Source organism: Manis javanica, chromosome 2 (genome assembly GCF_040802235.1).
Source record: "Manis javanica isolate MJ-LG chromosome 2, MJ_LKY, whole genome shotgun sequence".
Lineage (NCBI taxonomy): Eukaryota > Metazoa > Chordata > Mammalia > Pholidota > Manidae > Manis > Manis javanica.
The window spans coordinates 205,649,869-205,662,801 of NC_133157.1; the positions used below are offsets into that span (position 1 = coordinate 205,649,869).

The 12,933-nt window shown below is 35.7% G+C and overlaps 1 protein-coding gene across 5 annotated transcripts in view; it reads left to right on the forward strand.

Annotated features, from left to right (window-relative positions):
• The window catches only part of ATAD2 (ATPase family AAA domain containing 2), a 94,160-nt gene that overhangs the window by 79,878 nt on the left and 1,349 nt on the right, over positions 1-12,933 (forward strand). For 4 of the 5 annotated variants that reach the window (XM_073230056.1, XM_073230060.1, XM_073230059.1 and 1 more), the window contains 2 exons: positions 456-584; positions 10,011-11,273. In XM_073230056.1, the coding sequence (XP_073086157.1) occupies positions 456-584; positions 10,011-10,055 (174 nt within the window). In that variant the 3' untranslated portion in view covers positions 10,056-11,273. Of the gene's footprint in view, positions 1-455; positions 585-10,010; positions 11,274-12,933 lie in introns of those variants that run through there. The other variant, XM_073230057.1, reaches the window with a different exon arrangement.

Below are 12,933 nucleotides of genomic sequence, written 5' to 3' on the forward strand. Positions count from 1 at the left end.
CACTGAGCAGATGGAAAATCCCTTTTATAAGAAAAAGAACAGTGAAGTGGTGAGGTAGTTCACCATTTATGTACTATCACTTTTTGTTTCACTTGAAGAATTTATTACAATGTACTTATAGTGCCATAAAATGCTCTGAAAAAATACTGCCTTTTTCCTGTTAATTAAAGGAATTAATTAAAGGGATTATTTTAAACTCATATATAGAGATTTATGGCTAGAATTAAAACTGGCAACTTCCTTAGCTATAGTTTTTAGGATAGGAGTTTAGGGCACATCCCAGGATCATAGAATAAGGGTAAGGTTAACTATGGCTAAATGTCAGAGCCACTATTAGGCTGTCATGTCTCATCAAGTGACTGGGTCTGCCCTCCTTCTGGTTTATATGCTAAAAATTTCCAAAATCTTCAAAATTAAAATATCTCAGGGAATTTATCTCTCATGTTTCCTTTTAGAATCTTTTGAGGACTGTTGTTAAAAAAAGTCAAGAATACAATATTTTTCATTTGGAGAATTTGTATGCAATAATCAGCCAGTGTATTTATAAGCATCGCAAGGACTATGACAAAACAACACTTATTCAGGTAAACATTTATATGAGGCATTAACTGATAATAAAAATTTTTGAGAGCATTTTTTAATTGTGGATCATTGATTATTTCTGGAAATAACTGAGTTCTGTAATTTTTTTAATCCAACATTTCACTTTTTGTGTTTCTTTAATAAACTGAAACTATAGAATCACTAAACTATGAAAAATCTTTCAGTTTGTATTAGTGAACATATGTAGCTCTTTTTTTAATTGATTTATCACTGATACACAATTTTATGTTGGTTTCAAATACACAACACAGTGGTTTAACAGTTACCCATATTATGAAATCCTCACCCCGTCTAGTGCAATCACTGTCAACATAGTAAGTGGTTACAGAACCATTAACTGTATTCTCTGTGCTGTTCTACCATCCATCTGACCAACTTATATTGTGATTGTGAATTACTGTGCCCCTTTATCCCCCCTTCCCCCTCCCCACCTACTTCTTCCCCTTGGTAACCACTAGTCCCTTCTCTGTGTATGAGTCTACTGCTATTTTGTTCCTTCTGTTGTGTTTTGTTTTATACTCCACAAATAAATGAGGTCATTTGGTATTTGTCTTTCTCTGCCTGACTTATTTCACTGAGCACAATACCCTCTAGCTCCATCCATGTTGCAGCAAATGTCAGGATTTCTTTTTATGGCTGAATAAATTCCAATGTGTATATGTACCACATCTTATCCATTCATCTGTTGATGGACATTTAGGTTGCTTCCATATCTTGGCTATTTCAAATAGTGCAGCGATAAACATAGGGGTGCATATGTCTTTTTGAATCAGGAATGTTGTTTTCTTTGGGTAAATTGCTAGTAGTAGAATTCCTGGGTCAAATGGTATTTCTATTTTTAGTTTTTTGAGGAACCTCCATATCCACAGTGGTTGTACCAATTTACATTCCTACCAACAGTGTAGGAGGGTTCCCATTTCTCTGCATACTTGCCAATAAATTTGTTATTTCTTGTCTTTTGGGTAGTGACCATCCTAATTGATATGAGGTAATATCTCATTGTGGTTTTAATTTGCATTTCTTTAATAATTAGTGATGTGTGGAGCATCTTTTCATGTGCCTGTTGACCATCAGAATTTCTTTCTTGGAGTAGTATCTATTAGGTTGTCTGCCCATTTTTAATCAGGTTGTTTGTTTTTTGGGTGTTGAGGCATGTGAGCTCTTTATATACTTTGGATGTTAAACCCTTATCAGATACGTTGTTTACAAATATATTCTCCCATACTGTAGGATGCCTTTTTGTTCTGCTGATGGTGTCCTTTGCTGTACAAAGCTTTTTAGTTTGATGTAGTCCCACTTGTTCATTTTTATCTTGTTTCCCTTGCCTGAAAAGATGGATGTGTTCAGGAAAAAGTTGCTCATTTTTATATTCAAAGATTTTTGCCTGTTTTCTTCTATGAGTTTTATGGTTTCATGACTTACATTCAGGTCTTTGATCCATTTCAAGTTTACTTATGTGTATGGAGTTAGACAGTTATCTAGTTTCATTCTCTTGCATGTAGCTGTCCACTTTTGCCAACACCAGTTGTTGAAGAGGCTGTCATTTCCCCATTGTGTATTTATGGCTCTTTTATCTATTAATTGACCATATAAGCATGGGTTTATATCTGGGCCCTGTATTCGGTTCCATTGATCTATCTGTGGGTCTGTTCTTGTGCCAGTAACAAATTGTTTTGATATTTAGCTCCTTTTTAAGATAGACTTAAAGACAGACCTGTTTGGTCGTCTCTTAATTTTGCTTTGTAAGTGGGCATTAGGTACTAATTTTTGAAAATAAACATTGGATGCGTAAAACTCATAGCAGAAAACAGGCAAAAATCTCTTAAATATAAACATGAGCAACTTTTTCCTGAAAACATCTCCTCAGACAAGGGAAACAAAAGCAAAAATGAACAAATGGAACTACATCAAACTAAAAAGCTTCTGTACAGGAAAGGACACAATCAGCAGAACAAAAAGACATCCTACAGTATGGGAGAATATATTCATAAATGACTATCTGACAAGGGGTTAACATCCAAAATATATTAAGAGCTCACACGCCTCAACACCCAAAAAGCAAATAACCTGATTAAAAAATAGGCAGAGAATCTGGACACTTCTCCAAAAAAGAAATTCAGATGGCCAACAGGCACAGGAAAAGATGTTCCACATCGCTAATTATCACAGAAATGCAAATTAAAACGAGTTACCACACCAATTAAAAGCCAACATCCAAAAGACAAGGAACAACAAATGCTGGTGAGAATGTGGAGAAAGGGGAACCCTCCTACACTGCTGGTGGGAATTTAAAGTAGTTCAGCCATTGTGGAAAGCAGTATGGAGGTTCCTCAAAAAACTAAAAATAGAAATACCATTTGACCAAGGAATTTTTCTCTTAGGAATTTACCTTAAGAAAACAAGGTCCTTCATTGAAAAAGACATATGCATCCCTATGTTTATTTTACTTATTTTTTTATTCATTTTATTATCATTAATCTACAATTACATGAAGAACATTATGGTTACTAGACTCCTCCTTCACCAAGTCCCTCCCAACAAACCCCATTACAGTCACTGACCATCAGCGTAGTAAGATGCTGTAAAATCACTATTTGTCTTCTCTCTGTTGCACATCCCTCCCTATGCTCACCCCCACCCCCCACATTATACATGCTAATCGTAAGGCCCCCTTTCTTTTTCCCTGCCTTAACCGTCCATTCCCACCCCTCCTGCCAAGTCCCTTTCCCTTTGGTAACCATTAGTCCATTCGTGGGATGGGTGATTCTGCTGCTGTTTTGTTCCTTCAGGTTGCCTTTGCTCTTATACTCCACATATGAGTGAAATCATTTGGTACTTGTCTTTCTCCGCCTGGCTTATTTCACTGAGCATAATGCTATCTAGCTCCATCCATGTTGCTGCAAATGGTAGGATTTGTTTTCTTCTTATGGCTGAATAATATTCCATTGTGTATATGTACCACATCTTGTTTATCCATTCATCTATTGATGGACACTTAGGTTGCTTCCATTTCTTGGCTATTGTAAATAAGGCTGCGATAAACATAGGGGTGCATATGTCTTTTTCAAACCGGAGTGCTGCATTCTTAGGGTAAATTCCTAGAAGTGGAATTCCTGGGTCAAATGGTATTTCTATTTTGAGCATTTTGAGGAACCTCCATACTGCGTTCTACAATGGTTGAACTAATTTGCATTCCCACCAGCAGTGTAGGAGGGATCCCCTTTCTCCACAACCTGGCCAACATTTGTTGTTTGTCTTTTGGATGGTGGCCATCCTTACTGGTGTGAGGTGATATATCATTGTGGTTTTAATTTGCATTTCTCTGACGACTAGCAATGTGGAGCATCTTTTCATGTGTCTGTTGGCCATCTGAATTTCTTCTTTGGAGAACTGTCTCTTTAGCTCCTCTGCCCATATTTTAATTGGATTGTTCACTTTTTGTTTGTTGAGGTGTGTGAGCTCTTTATATATTTTGGTTGTCAACCCTTTATTGGATCTGTCATTTATGAATATATTCTCCCATACTGTAGGGTACCTTTTTGTTTTATTGATGGTGTCCTTTGCTGTACAGAAGCTTTTCAGCTTGGTATAGTCCCACTTGTTCAATTTTGCTTTTGTTTCCCTTCCTCTGGGAGATATGTTCATGAAGAAGTCACTCATGTTTATGTCCAGGAGATTTTTGCCTATGTTTTTTTCTAAGAGTTTTATGGTTTCATGACTTACATTCAGGTCTTTGATCCATTTTGAATTTACTTTTGTGTATGGGGTTAGACAGTGATCCAGTTTCATTCTCTTACATCTAACTGTCCAGCTTTGCCAGCACCATCTGTTGAAGAGACTGTCATTTCCCCATTGTATGTCCATGGCTCCTTTATCATATATTAATTGGCCATATATGTTTGGGTTAATGTTTGGAGTCTCTGTTCTGTTCCACTGGTCTGTGGCTCTGTTCTTGTGCCCAAATTGTTTTGATTACTGTGACTTTGTAGTAGAGCTTGAAATTGAGGAGCAAGCTCCCCCCCACTTGATTCATCCTTCTCAGAATTGCTTTGGCTGTTCAGGGTCTTTGGTGGTTCCATATGAATTTTTGAACTATTTCTTCCAGTTTATTGAAGAATGCTGTTGGTAATTTGATAGGGATTGCATCAAATCTGTATATTGCTTTGAGCAGGATGGCCATTTTGACGATATTAATTCTTCCTAGCCAGGAGCATTGGATGAGTTTCCATTTGTTAGTGTCCTCTTTAATTTCTCTTAAGAATGTCTTATAGTTTTCAGGGTATAGGTCTTTCACTTCCTTGGTAAGGTTTATTCCTAAGTGTTTTATTCTTTTTGATGCAATTGTGAATGGAATTGTTTTCTTGATTTCTCTTTCTGTTAGTTCATTGTTAGTATATAGGAAGGCCACAGATTTCTGTGTGTTAATTTTGTATCCTGCAACTTTGCTGTCTTTCGATATCGGTTCTGGTAGTTTTGGAGTGGGGTCTTTAGGGTTTTTTATGTACAATATCATGTCATCTGCAAATAGTGACAGTTAACTTCTTTACCAATCTGGATTCCTTGTATTTCTTTGTTTTGTCTAATTGCCATGACTAGGACCTTCAGTACTATGTTGAATAACAGTGGGGAGAGTGGGCATCCCTGTCTTGTTCCTGATCTCACAGGAAAAGCCTTCAGCTTTTCACTGTTCAGTATAATGTTGGCTGTGGGTTTATCATATATGGCCTTTATTATGTTGAGTTACCTGCCCTCTATACCCATTTTGTTGAGAGTTTTTATCATGAATGGATGTTGAATTTTGTCGAATACTTTTTCAGCATCTATGGAGATGACCATGTGGTTTTTGTCCTTTTTGTTTATGTGGTGGATAATGTTGATGGATTTTCAAATGTTGTACTATCCTTGCTTCCCTGGGATGAATCCCACTTGGTCATGGTGTATGATCCTTTTGATGTGTTTTTGAATTCGGTTTGCTAATATTTTGTTGACTATTTTTGTATCTATGTTCATCAGGGATGTTGGTCTGTAATTTTCTTTTTTGGTGGTGTCTTTGCCTGGTTTTGGTATTAGGGTGATGTTAGCTTCATAGAATAAGTTTGGGAGTATTTGCTCCTCTTCTGTTTCTTGGAAAACTTTAAGGAGAATGGGTATTATATCTTCTCTGTATGTCTGATAAAATTCTGAGGTAAATCAGTCTGGCCTGGGGGTTTTGTTCTTGGGTAGTTTTTTGATTACCACTTCAATTTCTTTGCTGGTAATTGGTTTGCTTAGATTTTGTGTTTCTTCCTTGGTCAGTCTTGGAAGGTTGTATTTTTCTAGGAAGTTGTCCATTTCTCCTAGGTTTTCCAGCTTGTTAGCATACAGGTTTTCATTGTAGTCTGTAATAATTATTTGTATTTCAGTGGCGTCTGTCGTGATGTTTCCTTTCTTGTTTCTGATTCTGTTGATGTGTGTTGATTCTCTTTTTCTCTTAATAAGTCTGGCTAGAGGCTTATCTATTTTATTTTCTCAAAGAACCAGCTCTTAGTTTCATTGATTTTTTTTTTGATATTGTTTTATTCTTCTCAATTTTGTTTATTTCTTCTTTGATATTTATTATGTCCCTTCTTCTGCTGACTTTAGGCCTCATTTGTTCTTCTTTTTCCAGTTTCGATAATTGTGATGTTAGACTATTCATTTGGGATTGTTCTTCCTTCTTTAAATATGCGTGGATTGCTATATACTTTCCTCTTAAGACTGCCTTCGCTGCGTCCCACAAAAGTTGGGGCTTTGTGTTCTTTTTGTCATTTATTTCCATATATTGCGGGATTTCCATTTTAATTTGGTTGTTGATCCATTGACTATTCAGGAGCATGTTGTTAAACCTCCATCTATTTGTGAGACTTTTTGCTTTCTTTCTACAATTTATTTCTAATTTTATTCCTTTGTGGTCTGAAAAGTTGGTTGGTAGAATTTTAATCTTTTTGAATTTACTGAGGCTCTTTTTGTGGCCTAGTATGTGGTCAATTCTGGAGAATGTTCCATGTGCACTTGAAAAGAATGTGTATCCTGTTGCTTTTGGGTGTAGAGTTCTATAGATGTCTATTAGGTCCATCTGTTCTAGTGTGTTGTTCAGTGCCTCTGTGTCTTTACTTATTTTCTGTCTGGTAGATCTGTCCTTTGGAGTGAATGGTGTGTTGAAGTCTCCTAAAATGAATGCATTGCATTGTATTTCCTCCTTTAGTTCTGTTAGTATTTGTTTCACATATGCTGGTGCTCCTGTGTTGAGTGCACATATACTTATAATGGTTATATCCTCTTGTTGGACTGAGCCCTTTATCATGTAATGTCCTTCTTTATCTCTTGTGACTTTCTTTGTTTTGAAGTCTATTTTGTCTGATACTAGTACTGGAAAACCTGCTTTTTTCTCCCTGTTGTTTACATGAAATAATATCTTTTTCCATCCCTTGACTTTTAGTCTGTGCATGTCTTTGGGTTTGAGGTGAGTCTCTTGTACACAGCATATAGATGGGTCTTGTTTTTTTATCCATTCAATGACTCTGTGTCTTTTGATTGGTGCATTCAGTCCATTTACATTTAGGGTGATTATCGATACGTATGTACTTATTGCCATTTCAGGTTTTAGATTCGTGGTTACCAAAGGTTCAAGGTTAATTTCCTTAGTATCTAAGAGTCCAACTTAACTCAACCTAGTACACTGTTACAAACACAATCTAAAGGTTCTTTTCTATTTCTACTCCTTTTTCTTCCTCCTTCATTCTTTATATATTAGGTATAAAATCCTGTACTTTTTGTCTATCCCTTGATTGACTTTGGGGATAGTCAATTTAATTTTGCATTTGCCTCATAATCAGCTGCTCCATCCTCCCTACCATGGTTTTACTACCTCTGGTGACAGCTATCCAACCCTAGGAACACTTCCATCTAAAGCAGTCTCTCCAAAATAGACTACAGAGATGGTTTGTGGGAGGTAAATTCTCTCAGCTTTTGCTTATCTGGAAATTGTTTAATCCTGCCTTCAAATTTAAATGATAATCTTGCCAGATAAAGTAATCTTGGTTCCAGGCCCTTCTGCTTCATGGCATTAAATACATCATGCCACTCCCTCCCGGCCTGTGAGGTTTCTGCTGAGAAGTCTGATGTTAGCTTTCCTTTGTATGTGATCTTATTTCTGTCTCTGGCTGCTTTTAACAGTCTGTCCTTATCCTTGATCTTTCCCATTGTAATTACTATGTGTCTTGGTGTTGTCTTCCTTGGGTCCCTTGTGTTTGGAGATCTGTGGATCTCCATGGCCTGAGAGGCTATCTCCTTCCCCAGATTTGGGAAGGTTTCAGCAACTACATCCTCAAAGACACTTTCTATACCATTCTCTCTCTCTTCTTCTTCTGGTATCCCTGTAATGCGAATATTGTTCTGCTTGGATTGGTCACACAGTTCTCTCAATATTCTTTCATCTTTACAGATCCTTTTTTCTCTCTGTGCCTCAGCTTCTTTGTGTTCCTCTTCTCTAGTTTCTATTTCATTTATTGTCTCCTCCACTCTATCCAACTTGCATTTAATACCCTCCATTGTGCTCTTCAATGATTGGATCTCTGACCTGAATTCATTCCTGAGTTCTTGGATGTTTTTTCGTATCTCTATTAAAATGTTGATGATTTTAATTTTGAACTCCCTTTCAGAAAGAGTCACAAGGTCCATATCATTTAAATCTTTCTCGGAAATTGTTTTAATAATTTTACTCTGGACAAGGTTCCTTTGGCGTTTCATGTTTGTATATGGCGCCCTCTAGTGTCTAGAAGCTGTATTCTGGAGCTGCTGAGCCCCTGAAGCAATGTCGGGTGTCGCAGGGATTTTGGTGCCTTTTGGGAGGAAAGAGCTGTTCCCTGTTTCCTATCTGCTGTGCCTGTCTCCACTGCCTGAACCAGTGGGCCATGCACACAGATACAAGCTTTTGTCCCAGAGCAGCCGGATATGGATCCCTGTTTTCCACAAGCGGCCATAATTCCAGTCTCCCCAGGAACTCTGCCTGTATTAACTTTCCAACCTGGTAGTCATGCGAGTCTCATGAAAGCACCATGAAATGTAGGTTTGTGCTCCCAGAGCAAATCTCCGGAGCTAGGTATTCAGCATTCCCAAGCCTTCCACTCCCTCCCTGCCCGTTTTTCTTCCTCCCGCCGGTGAGCTGGCGTCGGGTAAGGGCTCAGGTCCTGTGGAGCCGCAGCTCTGGAATGTTACCCCGTTTGGTGAGGTCTTCTCTTTTCTCCAGGTGTGTACAGTCTGACGCCGCCCTGTTTCCTGTTGCTCTCTCAGGATTAGTTGCGCCAATTAAATTTTCTAATTGTATCCAGTTTTAGGCGGAAGCCTCTGTCTCTCCTCTCACACTACCATCTTTCATCCCCTCGCATGCCTATGTTTATTACAGTAGCCAAGGTATAGAAGCCACCTAAGTGTCCATCAATAGGTAAATGGATAAAGAAGACGTACATATACATAATGGAATATTATTCAGCCATAGAAAAAGAAAAATCCTCTTATTTGCAACAATATGGATGGAGCCAGAGGGTATTATGCTCAGTGAAATAAGCCAGGCAGAGAAAGACAAGTAGAAATGATTTCACTCATTTGTGGAGTATAACAACAAAGCAAAACTGAGGGAACAAAACAGGAGCAGACTTAGTTATGCCAAGAAGGGACTAGCCGTTACCAAAAGGGAGGGGTTGGGGAAGGTGGGAGCGGAGGGAGGAATAAGGGGATTTAGGGACATGATTAGCACACATAATGTAGGGGGGTCACAGGGAAGACAGTATAGCACAGGGAAGAGAAGTGGTGACTCTATAGCTTCTTACTATGCTGATGGTCAGTGTTTGCAGTGGGGTGTTGGCAGGGGAACCTGATATGGGTGAATGTTGTAACCACAGTGTTCCTCATGTGAAACCTTCATAAGATTGTATATCAATGATACCTTAAAAAAATTGATAACTATATAGTATGTATATATTACTGGTACTTACTTTATCATTACTAGTATGTATCTATTGTTTAGTGTGCCTACTAAATGTACTATGCTACCTATATAGTGTAATAATATGATACATAAAATATTAATATCTGTACGTATACCACTGCCTTGGTTATAACTATTAGAATTTAATGTAAGATGAAATGAAACACATCTCAGGCTCATTTCAAAGGGATTTAAATAATGAAGTCCCATCAGTGTTAATCAGTTTATGTGATAGTCATAGTATTGAACTAAAATTTCTATTTCTATGTGATATCAGATATATACATAGGTAATAATATCCTTAAGGTTGTTTACTGAATAAATTAAAGCAATAGGATAATGTTTCTTTAGCTTTTTCCATATTGAAACTTACTGCTGTTTTTCCTTCCTGTGCTTTATCTAGAAAATCGAGCAAGAGGTAGAAAACTTCAGTTGTTCCAGATCATGATGTCATGGTATCAAACATTCTTTATATTCAGTTCTTATTTAATTAACCTTTGTCATGACTTCACATAACTGATGCAAGATTAAATCCTGCATTTATAAGGAAAAGATTAAAATAGTAGATAAAAATATTTAAACTTCTGGTATTTGTATACATGTGTAAGATAGTTACAGAGGTAACTGATAAATATTGGAAGTTTGATTGAATAAGGTATTATAGTAACAGTAGTTCTGTGTATACATATCAATAGTTGAAGTGTGGCCAACTCTTAATTAAAGTTATTTTGATAACATTTTTGGCACTTAAGAGTAATCAGTGACTTTGAAATTTTTCATTTAAGCACTTTTAATTTTTTTCCTTCTTAAAAATAGTTTATTGTATCATACTAGAAACTTAACCATAGTGTCTTTGCCATACTCTATTTGTCTTTGTTTTCTTCAATGCCTTTTGCCTGCCCATTCACTTAAAAAACCAGTGTTTAAGTCATGATTTGCAAGGACACTTGAACAACTTTTGGCTGCACAATTCTGTACTTTCATGTGAAAATGAATGCATTTTAGATAAACATTTTTACAATTCTAATTAAGGTTAATACGTTTTAAAATATTTTTTGTTTACTTTTATGATTATAACAGTATATTAAGAACTACCTTGTTAAGCATTTTTAATAGCACAACGTTTTCATATTTGAAAACTATCCAAAATTTATGTTTTGGTTATATTCTATATTTTTATATATGATTATGTAAATATAAATATTATAAATTTTATATTAGTGATACCAAAAATACATTTCTTTCTTAAAGCAATAAAACACCACTCACTGCCATGCATTAATTTTTTTCTTAAGAAGACATTCTAATATTAGTTTGTTAAAAAAACTTCTCTTGGAAACTTCTTTCAAGAGGAATGGGGGATAATCTCATATGAGAGATTCTGTATTCTAATATACTTTCAAAATTGAGCTGCCTTTTGTTGTTGATTTATCTGGATATTGTATTTAAAGCCTTCTAAAGCCTTGTAATTCAGATACTTTAATTAGTAGATACTGTTCTATGTAGTGCATAAAGCAATGCCAGTCACTGAAAACATTTAAGTCACTTACATACACACATGAACTCATTCTTATTGAAGTGTATTATAACTTATTCCAGATGCATCTTTTATAATTAGGATTTCATTTTGTATGTATAGCTTTGGTAATAAATTTTAAAGGTAAAATTGTTTCTCAGATTTGTTTCTATTTTCTCATTATTTTGAAATGTCTTAAATATACTTCAGTACAAAACAAGTACAAAAATCTGTTTTATAATTGTGCAAAATTTAAAATGCTGTTGACTTTGGAATGTTTATAATATGTTATATGCTCTTCAGCTGCAAAGGCTAATGTGCTTCCTTTCCTATTTATGACACATACAGATGTGGAAAGAAATATATAATGCCTACATTCCTATGTAGATTCTCAAGATCATGCTGAAATTACAAGCCTAGAATGTTTCTTTATTGTTTTTTGCTTACAAGTTCAATCAGTCTGTAGTAATTAGGGCAAAAATAAAGCTCTTGTCACAGATGACATGATCTTTTATGTATAAGATTCTATAGAATCCATGAAATATGTTAGAGCTAATAAATAAATTCAGCAAGGATTCAGGATAGAAGATTAGCATAAAAATCAGTTATGGTTCTGTATTTTAGCAATGAACAAAAGAAAATTAAGAAAGTAATTCCAGTAACAATAGCATCTAAAAGAATAAAATACCTATGAAATAATGCAACCAAAGAGTTGAAAGTTTTGTACACTAACTACAAAATGTGCTAAAAATAATTAAGGCCTAAATAAATGGAAAAACATCCTGTTTTCATGTATTGGACGAGTTAATGTTAAAATGACAATATTCTCTAAAGCGGTCAACAGATTCAGTGCATACCTATCAAAATCTCAATGGTCTTTTATTGAAGAAGTGGGAAAGTCAATCCTAAATTTGCAGGAGACCCTGACTGGCCAAAATGTTGAAAAAGAACAAATTGTAAGATTCACATTTTCCTATTCCAAAACTTACACAAGTTACATTTAAAAACTAGTGTGGTTCTGGCAGAAAGGATTGGCAGTTGAATCAAAGGAATAGAATTGGAAGTCCAGAAATACATATATCCGTGGTCAATTGATTTTTGACAGTGACCCAACATCAATTCAATGGGGAAAGAATTGTCTCTTCAACAAATGTTTTTGGAAACCTGGATTATCTACATATAAAAAAATGAGGTTAACATCTACCTCACCATGTACAATAATTAACACAATGGATCAAAGACCTCAATTTAAGAGCAAAATGATAAAATTCTTAGAAGAAAATTAATATAAATCTTTATGACCTTGAATTTGGCAATGATTTCTTAAATATGGCACCAAAAAAACACTAGCAACAAAACGAAAAGTAGATGAATTAGAACCTCATGAAAATTAAAGACCTTTATGTTTCTTCTACAGATACTATCATAAAGGACTATTAAAACTCAACAGCAAAAAGATAATCCAGTAATAGGTGTGGTTGTTTTGATGACTTAGCAGTTTTAAAGAGTACTGGTCAGGTATTTGGGATGATGCCCTTTTGCCAGAATTTTAATCTTTCTGTCATGATCAGACTGGGATCATGAGTTTGGGGAAAGAAGATCACAAAAATAAAAAGTAATTATATCAAGGTTATATACTTTCAGTGTGATTTATGACTGTTGATTAACCTTGATCACCTGGCAGGAGTAGTGTGTCTCATGTTTCTCCATTGTCAAATTATTCTTTCCCTTCCCTTTCTGTATTGTACTCTGGAAAATCATTGGGCACAGACCACTTTTAAGGTATGGGGAATTATGCTCTCCCGTTGAC